This window comes from Bradysia coprophila, unplaced genomic scaffold, assembly GCF_014529535.1.
Source record: "Bradysia coprophila strain Holo2 unplaced genomic scaffold, BU_Bcop_v1 contig_350, whole genome shotgun sequence".
In the NCBI taxonomy this organism is placed as follows: Eukaryota; Metazoa; Arthropoda; class Insecta; order Diptera; family Sciaridae; genus Bradysia; species Bradysia coprophila.
Genome location: NW_023503608.1, coordinates 4,314,237 through 4,332,732, shown reverse-complemented (window position 1 = coordinate 4,332,732; position 18,496 = coordinate 4,314,237). Strand labels below are relative to the sequence as shown.

The 18,496-nt window shown below is 33.6% G+C and overlaps 1 protein-coding gene across 2 annotated transcripts in view; it reads left to right on the top strand.

Moving 5' to 3' along the window:
* LOC119080342 (fringe glycosyltransferase-like) overlaps positions 1-13,735 on the top strand; it is a 30,537-nt gene extending 16,802 nt beyond the window's left edge. The window contains exons 5-9 of one of the 2 annotated variants that reach the window (XM_037188638.1): positions 10,417-10,555; positions 11,974-12,246; positions 12,381-12,546; positions 13,327-13,332; positions 13,726-13,735. In XM_037188638.1, coding sequence (XP_037044533.1) covers positions 10,417-10,555; positions 11,974-12,246; positions 12,381-12,521 — 553 coding nt within the window. In that variant the 3' untranslated portion in view covers positions 12,522-12,546; positions 13,327-13,332; positions 13,726-13,735. Of the gene's footprint in view, positions 1-10,416; positions 10,556-11,973; positions 12,247-12,380; positions 12,696-13,326; positions 13,333-13,725 lie in introns of those variants that run through there. The other variant, XM_037188639.1, reaches the window with a different exon arrangement.
* Positions 13,736-18,496: the final 4,761 nt, after the last annotated feature.

The following is an 18,496-nucleotide window of genomic DNA, read 5'->3' as shown; positions in this document are numbered from 1 at the left end:
TCTAAAACCTACGGATGCGCGACTGAAAATTAATCTGAATACCCGTACCAGGAAAGCTATTACAAATTACCCAATTACTGTAACATTTTCTATGCTAGTTTCTGATGAATGATCAAGACATTCTGTAGTTCTGCCTACCTGCACCAATGTTTTGCAAATTACTAATTGAACAGTTGCAACCGTATAGACATACATACAAAACTAGTTAAACGTAAAATTATTTATATGAAAAACGTATTTTACACACATACCATAAATTCCCTCGATAGCATAATTTGTCAGTGGAGAGATAACATTTACAGTGGATTTTAATTTACATAATTGATATTTATCCTTAGGTTATATTTAGGTACGTTGTATGAGTTCTATTTCTGAATAGTTAAATCGCCCAAAACCACTTACAGTGGAGGTGTGACGCAAGTCCTGTTATCCACTTACAAAAGAACTGATATCGGTGTAGGTGACGCTTACAGGTTCGACACGCAAAAAGGTATGCGTCACAAATGGCAGCTGATGAGGAAAGTACGCGAAAGTTTTTTCAACAAAAATTTACCAGAAAAATTTTAGGAAGAAAATTATAATAAAAAAGTTTGCGTCAAAAAGTGGCAGATGATTCGGCTTTCTTCCGTTTGAATTCCATTTTTAGGAATATATTTCACAATTTTTAAAATTTTCCTTCCTCAACATCTGCCACTTGTGACGCAAACTTTTTTATTACAATTTTCTTCCTAAAATTTTTCTGGTAAATTTTTGTTGATAAAACTTTCGCGTACTTTCCTCATCAGCAGCTGCCATTTGTGACGCATACCTTTTTGCGTGTCGAACCTGTAAGCGTCACCTACACCGATATCAGTTCTTTTGTAAGTGGATAACAGGACTTGCGTCACACCTCCACTGTAAGTGGTTTTGGGCGATATCAGCTCTTTTGTAAGTTGTGCTTTTTTAGAATTTGGTCGCAGATAATAGACAATCATATTGTGCAGTTTGAACGAAAATATTCTTCTTACATAATTGTATAACTTTCTCTTTGATCTCTTTGATAAAAATAGAAAATTTGACGAAAATCGAAAATTTGACGCACTTAAAACGCTCATAGCTCCTAAATAGTCGACTTTTTAGGAAAACCATGAAACACGTATCGACTAGAATCTAAAACTCTATAACTTTGTCTTTTACACGAGGTTTCTATCTGCAGTATTTTCCGAGTTATGGCTGACATAGCTCGCACTTAAAACGCTCATACCTCCCAAATAGTCGACTTTTTAGGAAAACCATGAAACACGTATCGACTAGAATCTAAAACTCTATAACTTTGTCTTTTACACGAGGTTTCTATCTGCAGTATTTTCCGAGTTATGGCTGACATAGCTCGCACTTAAAACGCTCATACCTCCCAAATAGACGACTTTTTAGGAAAACCATGAAACACGTATCGACTAGAATCTAAAACTCTATAACTTTGTCTTTTACACGAGGTTTCTATCTGCAGTATTTTCCGAGTTATGGATGACATAGCTCGCACTTAAAACGCTCATAGATCCCAAATACGCGACTTTTTAGGAAAACCATGAAACACGTATCGACTAGAATCTAAAACTCTATAACTTTGTCTTTTACACGAGGTATCTATCTGCAGTATTTTCCAAGTTATGGCTGACATAGCTCGCACTTAAAACGCTCATAGCTCCCAAATAGACGACTTTTTAGGAAAACCATGAAACACGTGTCAAATGAAATCTGAAACTCTATAAATTTGTCTTTTAAACGAACTTTCTATCTGCCATATTTTCCGAGTTATAGGTCCCATAGCTCAATAGGTTAACACGCTCATAGCTCCGAAATTATAAGCTTTTATAAAAATTCCTTCAAATTAGTTTCTTAGAATTACGTCCTTAACATACCCTGAAAATTTCAGCCAAATTCACCGGTAAATTCAAAAGTTTCGTTGTAACAAAGTAACAAAGTAACAAAGGTTGGTAAAATTCATCAATTTCAAAATGTATGAAAATTAATTTCTTCATACAAATTTCTGCAAATTTCCAAGTTTTGAAACGTAATATCTCGGCCAAATCTTAACCTTATGAGGCGTGTGATAGCTCGTTGAACTCGTATGGACGCCCAGATTGCGAATAAAATACTTTGGGGGTAGTAGGAGCAAAGGGGGAAAAGTCAAAAAGTTCGTGTATATATGTTCCTCAGTCCTGCGGAAAATTTTTTGTCAAATTTTTCAGTGTGAACGGACTTGCGTCACGGCCCTTCACTAACGTAGGGCCATGATATAATGTGCTCAGGTGTTTTATTGGCGTTTAAGAACTATTATTGGATAGACTTTGATAAATGGAGAATATTGTTTCAAACCCAACTGTCAATTGTTGAGCTTTTAAATAATATTTACAAACTTTTTGTAGAATATTTGACGTCAATTTGTTTGCTTAAATGTGCAACTTAGGTTCCTATAGTTTAAAATTTAATTGCATTATTATGAAAACAGGTAAAAATTAATGAATCTGCTACTTCTGTTGCTTGAAATATTTTCAGACGTTTGATCCACAGTCTTTTACTTCATTCGTTTCTATATACGTTTTGTTACATAAGAACACACCCAGAAATCATCGTGTATTTTAGTCGCCTCCGTCGATAACAGATGACTAGGCGTTTCTGAAAACCAAACTGTGGTCCACTGAGCGACATTTTTTTCAGCGACGTCAGACGTGACCCACCGAAAATTCTTACAACACTGAATTTTCCCTTATAAAACACAACACAGAACATGGCAGAGTAAAATCATCCAGGCAAGAGCAGTCGATTTTGACAAGGGATGACTATTTCAACGTGTCCCACTATATTACACAATTGTCACGAAGAAGTCGAGGCTTGCCGAGACTGATAGTGACAAGAGTGTACTACATAGTATCGCATAATCGAAAATGAGACAACAACATAGAACTTCGTTTGTGTGAAGTTTACCAGTACGAGGCGAAGCCGAGATCAGTAAACACACAAGAATTCATTTCCATCACTTGTGCCATTGTGAGGCATTTTACTAAAAAAAAATTAAGTTAAAGTTTCGCCTCTATTTACCTTATTTTTAGGAAAATTATATTTTAAGCCTGTTGGTTCAATTTCCAACAATTGGCAAATGATAAGAATGCACCGGTGCAGATAAATTAGACAATGTTTTTCCAACAACATTTCAATGTGTTCCCCTTTCGAAAGTCACAGTTCATCTATCCACGCCAGCATAAATTCTTCACGGCAATCATAGTGTAACCCACACAGAATTACATTCAATAATAGTCACTAAAAACAGATGTATTTCCAGGTATAAATAACTAGCATCCAATTTACATACCACTCTATAATCAAATTTACATATAATACAATCAACTCCACATAACAACCGATCATTATAAAATGAAATTAACTTGAGAATAATTGCCATAACTTTTTAAATTAAATCGTATGCTACATATAATCAACAGGAAGCCGCATTAGAAGAAAATGTAAGAGAAAAAAATCAACGCAAAGTAAGAGAAAAAAAAGAGTTACAGTCAACATGAATATGTAACAAAGAGTTCAATAGACTCAATCTTTCCGTATCTATCTCAAGATTCACAATCCGATGTATCTTTGAAAGAAGGGTTATATACGTAGGCCGTATGAGTTCGCTGGTGTTTATACAATTTTATGTTATTTATAAAAAGTACCTGTTGTACATACACTACCGCTCAACAACTTTGCATTTGTTCCATTCAAATATCAATATTAGAAATGTATAATTCCCAGATATAAATTTTATTATGTTATTGTTCCCATTGAAAATCAAATTTTATTTTTTTCGGATCCATAATAAAGCCATTGTGGTATCCACTTATCTGTAAACTCAATTGTATTCGAAATAATTACTTTATAACCAATTATAATTCTTTATATGGGGGCACAAAAGGAGATATATAAAGCACGCAGGTACTTCTAACTGCGTGAAGATTGGTCGGATTTTCTTTATATAGAGCTGTTACCTATTTATAAAATGTATCATAAGTCGATCGAATTTATATTTGGAATAGAGTCTCTGCGGTGTGATACAATTGTTGCGTTTTTTTACATCCGTAACAAAATGTATTGATTAAGGAATTAAATTTACAAACAGAAAATAAGAGAAGAAGTGGTCAGCTTGATGGGATGCTTATTACAACTTCCGGTTGAATTATAACGTAGGCGATTCAAACTCAAGGTTCTATTGGATCTGTTTTCTTTAAAAAAAAGAAATTGCGGACACCTTAAGAGTGAAAGACTTTAAGTCTATTTGACTACACTGTTACAGTTCAGTTCATGTATCCATTACTCCCCTTCAACATGTGCTTTATCAAAAATCCGTAGTGATTTGAAAATTCAACCCGGAGCACTTTCTTCTTATATTCGTTTGGAAGTGGAATGTACCCAAGCTATCCCAATACTACGTGATCTCTACTACGATTTTCTAAAATTGTAATTTTGCGGGATATTTGAGTCTTCAATATTGTAATAATAGTGGACGTGAACATGAACAATATTAATTGAGCCTCAGAAAGCACTGTTATTGGTACGTATTACTGAAGAATCTGTCTATGGCAAAGATGCACATAGCAAGAAACTGTTTTAAAAAATGTTCTCTTCATTTCTGCTCGCATTTCTCCACGACGAACATAAAGGAACTAAACACCTTTCCAATTTAATTCGAACGACGCATAAGAATTTGTTATTACGTTCTCTGATCCTTTATTTAAAAACACTAAAAAAATTACTTGACTCAGATAATTAGAAAATTAGACCTCGATTTCATACAAAGAATATTAATAAGGTAACAACCGCCCATTCTTCCTGTCGTTCGTTAACAACAAATCAAAATTTTCGTTTTCCATTGATTAATTTTTTTCTTCTTTAACATTAAAACATTACACTTTGAATGTGTTCCGTCATTACTGACCATTACTTGCTACTTTTAAGCTTAATTTTATGTAACAAAGATATTATTTTAAATTTTATATTTCGTTTTTTCCCCGTAGTTTTTCAATCCTCTCATTACGAACTCAGATTGAATCATGCCAAGATTATTAATTAAGATTATGGCTCGGTTTTATATGGTTAATAAATTTGATTGGATTGTTATTTTTGAAATTGAAAAAAAAAATATTCGAAACATAATGGCCGGTTATTAGATGAATAATGAGGTGTTAAAAAGAATTAACATAGGAACAGATTTTTTTCGGGGAATTTTTGTATTGAAGGCAATACGTCTTTCTTAAAAAAAAAACACAAAATTGATTTGAATGGATGTGACATACAGTGACTTTCTATAGTGTTCATAAATCATTTTCAATATTTTTCAAATATTTTTTTTTTGGTTTATTTCAAAAATGAGGTGACTAATGCGCCTTTTAAGAGCAGGTTAATGTAGAAGACACCTCGTTCCTGACAAGGTCATAGAATTTGAAGCCTACACCATAATCTTACCCTACCTGGCACGAAGAGCATGGGTTTCCGCTGATTTTTATCATCCAAAGCATTAAGAAATCAAAGAATTTTCCATGTAGAGGTGGCGTTCGATGCAATGAAAGATGTCGATGGAAAAGTGGTAATAGGACGTAAGTCACGCTTTTGTTGTATATGCATCTATATACAGACAAAAAATATATCAATAGCAGAAAGCTAACTGTAAATGAGTTACGTCCGATTACCAATTTTCCATCGATGTGGTGTTCTCACAGTTTCAGAAATAATAAATTTTTCGATAAGTTTTATAGTCAAAGAAAGTCTCGAAGACGGTTTTGATGTAGTGACATACTGTTGCACGATGTTATTAACGTTTAGTCTTTTAAAAACGCACTGGTGTTTAATGCAAAATCTTTTAGTTAAAAAGGTACTTTTTGAACACAACATATAAAACACTTTTCTCCAAATCGTGCTGTTGATCTTTATTTTTCATCTTCAGATTTTTTATTAAATCTTCTTATTAAAATCTTTTACTTCAATTGTTTAACCGTTCTACTACACACTTCTTTTTTTCGTCGTTGTCTCACATCTCACAATCTCAGTTTCATTCTAAAAGATTCAGTTCAATCTTTTGCTTCAACTGCATAACCCTTCTACTACTGTAAGGCCACATTTGTTGTGGGTCATCGCTTGTTTTGTCATTGTATCACATCTCACAACCTCAGCTCCATTCTAAAAGATTAAGTTCCTTTTGATTTTAGAAAATGCATTTCTTTACATTTGTTTGCACCTGAAGTGAAAACAGTTGCGTCTGTTTGTAACCACGAGTAAAATGATTAGTATTGTCCTTTCTAAAACTATGGTCGGAAATTAGTTCGTACTGCTTTCATATAAGTAAACATGAGTAGTGTAAACTTTCATTCGTCGGCACAAGAATATAAGAAGCAAACGCGCCATGTATACGCTACCTGTTAACCAATGGAAAGCACATAATTTAAATAGAATAATTTAAATTCAACAAATTTGTACTTGTGCATGTGCTTTGTATGCATAATGCCTATATGCTATGGTATTATCATACGACTGTTACACGGTGTGCATTTGAACATTGAACATAACCGGAATCAAAAAATTGAACTCTGAATAACAACAACCATAAATTGGTCCATTTAACAGCACACAGTTATTTTAAATATTTTAACAGCATCCTATCCAGGCATTTATATTGTATATAAATGTACGTATGCGATGTGTGTGCATTTTCGAATTTAAATATTGTCCATTGAATGATCGGAGCAGGGACAGGTCACACATCTATATATATAGTTTATGGCAGTTTGTGTTAGCACACCTATTGGATTTATAAAATATTTTTCACATTTATCTTTCACGCATTGGACCCATAACTACAAATGATGGTGATTTTTGCTGAAACCACTGCTACAGATTAAAATGTACAATTTATTAACACTCGCCAATCCTTGTCAGGCGTCGCACTATAAAATAAATGGCGATTGTATTATTCGTTTTATGAAATAGAAAGCCTTAAAATATTTAATTTTTTTTCTCTTCTTTTTAATGCCAGTCTCTAGTCGAGAACAACCTCATATATTACAATTTGCATGGAGTCTGTAGAGCCGCTATAAAATTTGCATTTCATATGGAAAAAGAAACACAGCACTGTATGCAGATAGAGTCGTATATGCAAATTTATAACTTCAATAAAATTAATTTTAACCAACCATGGACAGTTTTAAGAACTGATAAATTATGGGTGTTCAACATTTATATCACATTAATTTGCTTAAGTAACTATTTCTTGCTATAAATTAATTTTTGCGAAAGGTATTGATGATGTTTGGTTCATACGTAGTGGGATGGTGAACACAAGCATTCAATCTTCCATTGACATTAAATGTAAGTTGAACATAATTGTGAATCGATCCATTTATTAGAATGCCACAGAGCTGAGTTTCATGTTTATTTGCAGAGCAAATAAGCAAATTTCTTGTTAAGAAACACTATCTACACGGAGACGACTCTTGAAGACAATTACATGTAGGTGGCTCGTATCTTAGGATTAATACGAGTATTTAATTTTTGCTGAAAGTAAAATCTTTTTTTTCTGAACGGTTTTTTGTGTTCATTATCGCCATCGGCAATACTTGAAATTCTTCTATGAAATAATAATAAAACATAAAACAATGGGCTGGCTACACGAAGCCCTCTACGATATCATAGCATATCACTTCAACTCGTCGACGTTGGCATGTCGGCTTTCAATTTTTGTTTAAAGGTAAAACTAAAACAGCGAAATTTAAATCTTGTGTTTCTGTAGACCTTTTACTTCATCCGTTATCGATACCGCCGACAAAAATAGCGCTGGTCTTTCATTTGCGAGGTCATATATTGCAAAATTATGTTAACACATTTGAAGTAAACGATTTTTCATCAATTTTTTTTAATCTATTAAAAGAAGTAATAGATTTGATAAAAGCTATCTTTTGAACCACTTTACCAAATTTTCTCATCATCGAAGTTTTCTTTGCGTTGTATGATACGAATGCTTCCTAACAACAAATCCAATAATACACTGAACATCGTACTGGACTGAAAGTCAGACCTTTTGAACTACTTTTCTGGAAAAATATTTTTTTAATTACAATCTATAAACGTTGCCATTAAATTCCTCTAAAACTAATTTATGATTTTAAATGTGAAAGAGGTAGAAATAGCTATTTACATAATAAGGGATAAATAGATGAAAAGTAGAGTTCTAGTGTGAATATTGTTGATCCGAGGGGAAGCCGAGGACAATAAACACAAGAAAACTCTACTTCTCATCTTTTTATCCCTCGTTATGTAAAATACTATTACATGCTTTTGAAATCTAAACCAAATTTCTTGTTTTCCCTGGGTGTGTAATACTTTCGACCCTAGGGAAAACAAAAGCATGTAAAAATATTTGGGTTATTTGGCTATCTTCCTTATTTAATCCGTTACCATCGACTATCATCTGATATCGATAACGGATTCAAAAAGCTTTGGCTAATGCGGTCTTTTATAGCAAAGCATATGTTCATAAAAAAGAAGTAAAAGTTTTGAAATCAATCTCTTGAAAACACTTATTCAAATTAATTTAGTAATAGTTGCGACAGTATTTTACTGTTAGTAAAACTTCTGATATACTTGCTGGCTGTCAAAGGTTTATTTGGTTAAGATAAACATTTTTGACACCGTCTCTTCATGTCATAAAAAAAGTTTTCGGTCGAATTACTACATGAAGTAAAAATCCACCACCACAATAATATCTCCAGAATCAATACCATGCAATTCAAATTTACGATCGTCATTTCCCAGTAATATTTATGACTTCTAAATCAATAAATTTTAAATGTTCTCAGGTTTATTGGTCTCTTTACATTTCACCCATGTGATCCATGTGAACTGTTTCTGGTAATTAAATTATATTCACATCATACGATAAGTTAACATCCTTCTACCAGCCGTACAGATTTCCAATTAAATTCCTTGATATTCAGACATTGTTTGTCAACCCCACAATAAAAGTTCGTTCTGTACACGAAGTGATACTTTGCTGATAAAATAAACGTGTTATGGGTTTTAGTTCGTATATTATGTCACTCGACGAACCATTACGCCCGAGTAGCGAGTATGTTCACACACTCATAATTGATTCGTTTTTTCGGTAAAACTAATTTCCGATAACACTTAATGGAACTATTATTGCTGAGAAACCAATAAGGGAGAGTTATCGTAAGTGAAATATTGTAGGTAAATCCCTCTGAAATATAAAGTGAAGTTAGTATCAAGCTTTCATATGACTCTTGCAGTTAGATTTTTATTAATGATAAGTGGTCTTTTACAGTCCTTGTATGTCTGACGAATGGAAAGTGTACTTTTAATCATTCAAGTACCAATCTGCAGCACTTGTTAGCATTTAAATGCGTACTCTGTAGTGAATTTACGCTCTAGCTTTGATAAAGAAATTTTTTATATGAAAATTTATGTCTTACATCCCAGTTTTGTAAAAAAAAATGAATTGCTCATTAAGAGGTAAAAAGCAGGGAGAGTGAGAGTAGAAAAGATTGAAGATAATGAAGGAAGTTGTATATGGCGAAAGTGGATTGTGCAGACAATTTTGCATGAATGATCATAGCAAATCCATTACGATGGCTGCAACCTATAAAATGGCAGCTTGGACATCCACTGGAAAGATGAGGTGACGACATCACAAGAACGGCAGGCAAGACAAAAAGAACTAATGGACAGACAGAAATCGTGATCCATAAGCTGGCGTAGCAGCCGATTTCAGTCTGTCCTTTTTTATGGAGCATTTCTGATCTGTACCTTTTAATATTACCACTAGTCTGTGCATAACGAATTCTATCGATTTCAATGGTTTTTAAATTGCAAGATTTTGACCATTTTCTGAATAACTTTTCAACGAATTTCAATTTTGACATCGAATGCAAATGTAAAATTATACCAAACATTATACCACCGAACACATTGAATGTACGAAAGGGAAGAAGAGGAAAAAAACGACTGGAACGAATATCCAGAATAACTTTATAATAAAATAAAATCGCTGCGAGGAAGATTATATAAAATTTGCATGCACATGTTCAAATCGAAACTATGTTCAATTTCTTTTGACTTTGCCTGTCGAGGAAAATAAAAGGATTATGATTTTTTGCTCTCCCTTTTTGTGATAGCTCCTTGAGAAGCCGGATATTATCTTGTCTGTTGAGTTGGAAAATATTTTTTCATATTTTTTTGTTCTCTGCTCTTGTTGTCAGATTTATAGTTCATATTAAATTTCAGTTTCTTTTTCAACAGCTTGTGCGATAGTGCACTCATTTTAATGAAAATGTGGCATGACTAGACATGAGTAACAAAAGTATCATTTTTTCATTGCAGATGGTTTTGCCATTTTGATGACGACAACTATGTTAACGTACACAAATTGTTGGATCTATTAAAAGATTACAGTCCCACAGTCGACTGGTATTTGGGGAAGCCGAGTATAGCATCACCTTTGGAAATTTTCATTGATAATGTAAGTAAAATTACACTTGATTTTGTCTTCCACCTACGCAGAAGTTCATTTTATTTGACACCTACTCAGATTGCGTAAATCTAATGTAAAATTTAGGCCCTTGAAATTTTCATGAGTAATCAATCAAAATCCAGATTCTCATTAATTTTTAATCGCAAATTTTCAACAGTTTGTGAACCACATTGTCAGCATATATAATATACAAACACAAACACGAACATTATGTGCGGAATAATACGCCACAAGAAAATCGAGATAATTTTCATTTAGAACCCTCACTCCCTTTATCCGACATTTCGATGGAAATTTGTCTCTAATCGTAAAATAAGTTCGATCTTTTTTTGTATGAAAGAAGTTCGACGTCTAGACGGTATAATGTTCCACCTTTGAATAGCAAGTTTTCAGTCTGTGTATGGCTGAGTATATTTTGTCTATATTGATTCGTGTTAATTTCGAATCAGTGCTTTGCATTGTTTAAGCAAAAATTACGTTTTATAAGACGAGACGCTCTGTTAAATAAGATATATCCATCGTCTTTACATTCGATGAATAATAAAATACAATTTGCTTTCATTCATGTGAACTAATATTGATTTTGTTTGTATTGGCATCATTTAAATTATATTATTTTGGAAGTCTGGCTGTATCTTTTTATCAATAATATTCGAAGTCATGTGGGCGGGCAGGGAATGTTTCGCTTGCTTTCCAAAAAATTTCCTTTGATAAAAATGTTTTTTCCCTGACAGGAGAAATATAAACTTTCGACGAGCCGTCACTCTCTCGACGAGGAGCAACTCTATCGACAAGCTACAACTCTCTCGACAATCTCCAATCTGCAACTATCTAGTAGATAGCCTCTTGTTCTATCTTTAACCGCGTGTGACTCTAGACGATATAATTGTACTAGTTATGTGCAGTATGTTTATGAAGAATTTATACTAATATCCAGCTCACTTGCGAAGTAGCTCGGCTCTGTTGGTCATCTGCGACTGATGTTTTGACTCTCATAGCATTAATAAATATATAGAATCTATTACTTTTTGGGTGGGAATTAAAATTTATTCATGAAAGTTAATTACCTAACTCTACCACCGCTATCGAGAGTAGGTGACATAGTACATTCCATGAAATCAAAACAAACATGAATGTGGTTTGTGTGAAAATAGTCCCTGTAGAGAAAAGTCTCTTATTATTTGATTTAGAATAACTGAATTCGCTATCTAAGTTTAATTTGATTCGAACAGAATGATATCGAATTATTGTTTCATTCAACCCAACAAAACGTTCTGTACAAAAACATTGTTATTCTCATCGGAGCTGAGCAAAAAGATTGATTCGCAAAACAAATTTTCTACTCAGACTCGCTGTAATCAGAATGTTCCATCGTCGGCAAATAAATCCATCCACTTACATTACAGGTCGAATCTAAATCGATGCATAAAAAAATCTCATTTGTGTTTGCAACTGGTGGTGCTGGTTTCTGCATCAGTCGAGCACTGGCATTGAAAATGATGCCGATAGCTGGTAATGGTAAATTTATAAACATCGGCGATAAAATTGGCTTACCCGATGACGTGACGATGGGCTATATTATCGAATATTTACTCAACGTACCATTAACAATCATCGACACATTCCACTCGCATTTGGAGCCAATGGAATTCTTACGAAAAGACACGTTCAAGGATCAGGTAACATTGTTAATGTCTATGATCTGAACACAACATCTCATTAATTAGCAAAAATTTTATATTTTACATCGTTCGCCGTTCTTGTTTCTTATTGTTGTTGGCTGTTGTTGTGTTCGCCTTTATCGGATTACCAGGTATCATTCAGTTATGGTCAAATTAAAAATGACAAAAACATATTGAACATTGATGGATTGGATAACATCTCTGACCCGACACGATTTTATTCGCTACATTGCCACTTATTTCCTCATTTAAGCTCTTGTTCGAAGTCATGATGGTTTTATTGTTTTAAGCCGTTCTGTAGATACAATTTTTTTGTTGTACAAAAGTGAGATATTTTTTAAGCCGATTGTATTGAAGCTGTGATATTACTTGGAGTAGGAAAAGTAGAATTAGAATTATTATTATTATGAAAATAATAAATTTGTTTCAATTTCACACAAACAAAATCGAATTTCTTATGCAATTTATTGAACACGTCTGTTCTGTATTATTCAACGCCTTCTCTTTACAACGTCGTACCTACTTACAATTATGCCAGGAAATAATTGAAGTAACAGACTTACATATTCGTACATTTGAACCGGTATCATCATCATGTCATAAGTTTGTAATATAAGGTAAGTTTGATTGAAATGTAATTAAAAAGATCGTTAGTGCATGAGATGCATTTCCGGTTGTCGTACCTCGTTTTCATAGAAATAATTGTAGAAACACTTCTACTAAGAGTGCACACTTACAGAAGTGATAGGTGCAACGTTGAAAGTATTCGAAATGTATCCCTAATTACCAATAATGGTCTTATGATTGCTCTGGGAACATAGCACTTGAGAATCTCAAGTTGAGAAACTAGTTCATTTGGCTCACGTAAATATTATGGAGAAAATCGGTAGTTTGCAGTGTGAAATCATTCCACACACATACAATTGCCTCGTTGAAAAATCCTACAGTGGACCGGGTAGAATCAAGTCGAGCAAAACTAACTCAATTTCTTTGTGAAGAATTTGGCTCAAAAGTCTGAAAGGAGCATCATTTGTAGGCAGTATCAAGGTGTATTCACTGACTGTCGTGCCATTACAGCAGAGAGTTTGTTCACTCCAACTCTAAGCAGTTGAACTTCAACAATACAGAGCAACTTCAAGTTTACACATTTGACGATTCAACGATAAATACGTTCTATTTTGTAGCATGTTCAAAGAAGAACCCCTGACACCACGATTTCGTTTGGGCTCTTACCCAGTGATCAGTCCTGCAGCTTACTCAATTTCACTAAAGCCACTACAAACCGGCCTCCAATGATTTTATACGTTAGTTTGTGTATCATCGATCATTGATTGACGAACAACCCTATAGACACGTTACGGAAGGTCATCTGCTACTGACGACATAACAATAGAAATAAGCGATGAGGACTGGTTACTGTTCCTTTATATACCGGAATGTATGATACAAATGTTGTGATAGATTTTATATCACTAGGAGATATTTTACACAAGTGAAGTACTAGATTTTTTTGATTTTTTTGTGATATGCTTGCAGTTTCTCAATAACTAAAATCAAGAAATTAGTTTAATAACTCATTACAATCTCAATTTATTTGTATAGCAACTTCTTTACATGCTTCTCTGAAACTGGTCAACCAAAGAAAATCATAAATTTTAATAAATTGTGTATTGCATCTATATTAGCCAACTCAAAATTAGAATGGAGGTGATATCTATACAGTACTGTAGCACTCATCCAATAAACCATTTTATGAATACCAATTTTCTTATTGTATTCGCAAGTGCATTGAGCATTTTATATTCATTTACCATCGGCATAAAACAACGATATGATTCAAGTGCATTTAAGTTTACCATTGTAAGTGAGTGCATAACAATAAAGAATATAAGTACCGAACCGTTGAAGGTACAGCAATTTTATCAAAGGCACACGCTGCTCTACAATCACCACATTTACTTTTATGCACCACGACGACGTATTGAGTGTATTTTAAAAAAAATGTGCAACGAAATAATGTTTCTAAGACCTCAAGCGCATAAATAAATAAAACAAAACGAAAAAAAAAATTCTTTCTTAGGATATGGTAGAATCAAAACTTATTACAAAATTGTATGTAATACAATTTAAATTGTATATAATAAAAATGCTGACTTTGTGAATAATAGTTAAAGTAAATCGTTTTCCTTTGCATCAACATCAATGTCAGTGAACTGGCTATATTATTGTTGGTAATACGATGCTGAAATAAGTTTATGTATTATCTGCTGCATATTATTACTATAAAGCGAAATGTTTGTAATATTCTCGGGACTTTAACGTTCAAGTGCTGTGATAGAATTATACTGTTCAATTTAAAGAAACGGGCGGATGAGGACGTAAGCTCTTTTTGATTTTATTTATTCTTTGTCTGCCGAAACTGATGAATAAAGACGCGGAATCAATTGAAAGTATGCAGCGAATTATCAGCAAAAATTAAATGAATTTCTGGCACTAGAGTCTTTTCAATTTTACAGTTCTTTACTTCAGCTAAATTCACCAGTTGGTCCATAGACTCTATATGTATAGCAAATAATCTAAGAAAAACTTACACAGAGTGTCCCTGTCTGTTTGTGGATCAGCTAGTGCATTCAATTGAAGGAATAAAAACTGTATATCTCAACTTATTTGCCACTACATGTTAGGGTGTGTCGATTTCAATTATTTTTTTTAGTCATTCCGGGTTCCGCCCTACCGCGATTCACCCTCGCACTAGCAATAATAATCAGCAAAATTTTTTTTTTTCTAAGTCAATATAAGCTTGCACCGTCACTTTTTCAAAAATTTTCGAGCTACACGAGATAGCTGGATTATGGGTCCGAACCAAAAAAAATCTACAGATGCTTTTGCAAAGTTTTCACTCTGTACGGCATCTAGAGGGTCTACTAGAACATACAAAAATTAAAAAAAGTTAAAAAAATGTTTTACCGTCATTTTGGTATAGCATCAAGTTTCACCGAGGTGGAATTTTCAAGAATTTTGTAAGTGGAAAAGTCATCTCACGTGGGTGAATTTTTTTCAAGCTATTGTTGTGATAGCTCATTTTGTAGGTATTTCAATAGCGCATCCAGCAAACATACAGTTTAGATAGATAAATTTAAATATTGTTTGGTTTCGCTGTTGGAAGGCCCAAAAATTGGGCATTTCTTCGAGTATGGAGACAATTAACATTTTAAATACAGCAAGTAAATGAAAAATTTTGACAGAAATTCAAATATTATTCATGAATAACACATTTAAAAGCTGAAAATAGTAAGATTTCGTTTTTTAAGAGAAGCCAATTTGTTATGTTTTCGAAAATACCCAAAGAAATGCCCCATTTTTGGGCCTTCCAACAGTGAAACCAAAAAATATTTAAATTTACCTATCGAAACTGTACGTTTGCTGGATGCGCTATTGAAATACCTACAAAATGAGCTATCACAACAATAGCTTGAAAAAAATTCACCCAGGTGAGATAACTTTTCCACTTACAAAATTCTTGAAAATTCCACCTCGGTGAAACTTGATGCTATACCAAAATGACGGTAAAACATTTTTTTAACTTTTTTTAATTTTTGTATGTTCTAGTAGACCCTCTAGATGCCGTACAGAGTGAAAACTTTGCAAAAGCATCTGTAGATTTTTTTTGGTTCGGACCCATAATCCAGCTATCTCGTGTAGCTCGAAAATTTTTGAAAAAGTGACGGTGCAAGCTTATATTGACTTAGAAAAAAAAAATTTTTGCTGATTATTATTGCTAGTGCGAGGGTGAATCGCGGTAGGGCGGAACCCGGAATGACTAAAAAAAATAATTGAAATCGACACACCCTACTACATGTACCATGAACCGATTCGAAGAAATCGAATTCTTCTTGGCAAATGCACCCCATTCCCCATGATAAAATCTGTTTGAACACCGAAATATAAGACATTTTGTTACAAACAAACTACAGCAACGTCGCGTCACCAACACGGACCTCACTGCCACTGCAGCCTAGACTGCAAAATTTGCAAAATAAAATCGAACACAGCAGCGCTGGGTTGAATATTATGGTGCACTTCTATTTCATTACAGTGAAACGTTGGTGCGTTTGTATATATCGATATGCATTGCAACGAAAATTAAATTGTAAAGTGCTACTTTGTACACACACTATCATACAGAATATTAATATTGTGTGGTTAAGGTTCTGACTATAATCCAATTTATGCGGTGTAAAAGCACCACGAAAACTTTAGCTTAGTGCAATTTGAAAATTAATTTAGAATTCGGTCGAGATAATTATTGTTTAGGGGGGTAATTGGGATCCGTTCCATTTAGAAAAAAAGATTCAATAAAAGTAACCGGGAATGTTGTACATATTTTGTACAGTTCAAGACGAAAAAATCGAATGAAATTAAATAATTAGGAATTCTTCGTTGACTCATCTTAGTTGCAGTATGGCATCTATAAAATCTAATAATAAAAACTTTATAGGAATCGCTGGGAGATGAATCTATGTTTGCATAAATTATTCTAGATTCTAAACCATCAGGGTGAACACGGCACATACAGACGAGCTATTTTCTTCTTACATTCTATTAGTGATCATTACAATGCGTAATTGAAATTGGCTATTCATACAATTGGCTCTATTGAGCATTATTCTTATATTTAAAACCAATGCTAGCACGAAGTGTGCGTCTAATAGGTTTGAGGTTATACCGCTGCCCAAACTTGAGTTTGAATCGTGAATCCCAAAACGTTCCGGATTATTATTGTAGAGAGATTTACTTGGATTTACCTTTATCTCAATGTTTACCAGGTGTTGTAGACGCTTCGAATGCAGAGAAATGTTCCCGCTCCGACTCTGCGATTTTTGGGAGTATTCTCTCTCAGGTGTCATTCATATGTGCGTTCGGCCTCGCAGAAATATCAGGGAGAAATTATGCGAGAAAATACTGCGATAGGTGACATTTACTCTTGGTGACCAATAGAAGGAAATAGTTCGTCAATAGGAGAAAATAGTACTCAAATGGAAGAAGGTGGGATGTCAGTTATATTTAATTAAGAATGGAATCACATTTCACACATATTTTAATTCTTACACAGGGCAAAGCGTAAGTGTACATGTACTAGGTACGGGTCTCTCCGCATAGCCCTATTGCCACAATCAATATTAACTTACTTTAACTACAAACGATAAACAACATACGAACGTCTAGCCGAATCACAAACAATCAAACACATTCAAGTCGATTAGATACATTAAAAGATTTCATGCAATATCATCCTGCATCGATCGTAGCACCGCCAAAAAAAAAGGAAAAGAAACAGAGTCATATTCTAATGTTCTTTAGCTGATGGTTTCATTAAATGATATTTAGTTTTACTCTTTTCTCTATTAATAACAATATGCTTGATGAGTTTAAATAACGTAAAATGAGTATTGAAACGTATATGAATAATTGTTATTGTAGTAAAGACTCGAAACCGAAACGTTTTACCTTTATCCATCCAGTATATACGCGCACGGGATAATAAAATAATAATCGATTGGTAGAATTGTTACCGAAGTTGGAATTATTGATGATGCGCGAGATCATCATCACATTTTTCTATTCATTGTTATGAATCTGATGATTTCTATAATGATTAATTAGATATTGTTATTCAGGCTGGCATTTATGAGAACGATCGCAACGATTATAATGTGAACGGAATTTTAACATTTTTAAAACTGGCCACTCCACAGCATACATTAATTATATACTTGTACTTGGTACGTCGTTTAAAGATAAACTCGAATTCCTGTTGAATTACTTTTGTTCGTTTGAATTTACATGGTCGATCTCTTGATCTCACTTTCAATGTTCAAAAATATTCTTTATCGGCTACCGGTAGTCCAATGTTAAGTGTTCAATTGCTCAAATGTTTCTGAAATTTTTTGAAGAAATATTATCAAAATTGCACAACCAATTCGACTTTCCATGTGTTATCGACAGCGACGACAAAAATAAGTAATGACCTCTGACTGCTTTGGCTCTATATAGCAAAATCTATGTTAAACTAATGAAGTAAAAGATTTTGTCGATTTTTTGTAGATTTTGACGATATTTAGAGTTGGTGCTTTGACTGCTCACCACTAACTGTACGCTGTAAGAGTTCTATGTAAAATGTGTGATCCGGGTGTATACACTTATACAATGTCATATTTGTAATACCATTTCGTGAAGCGATGACTTC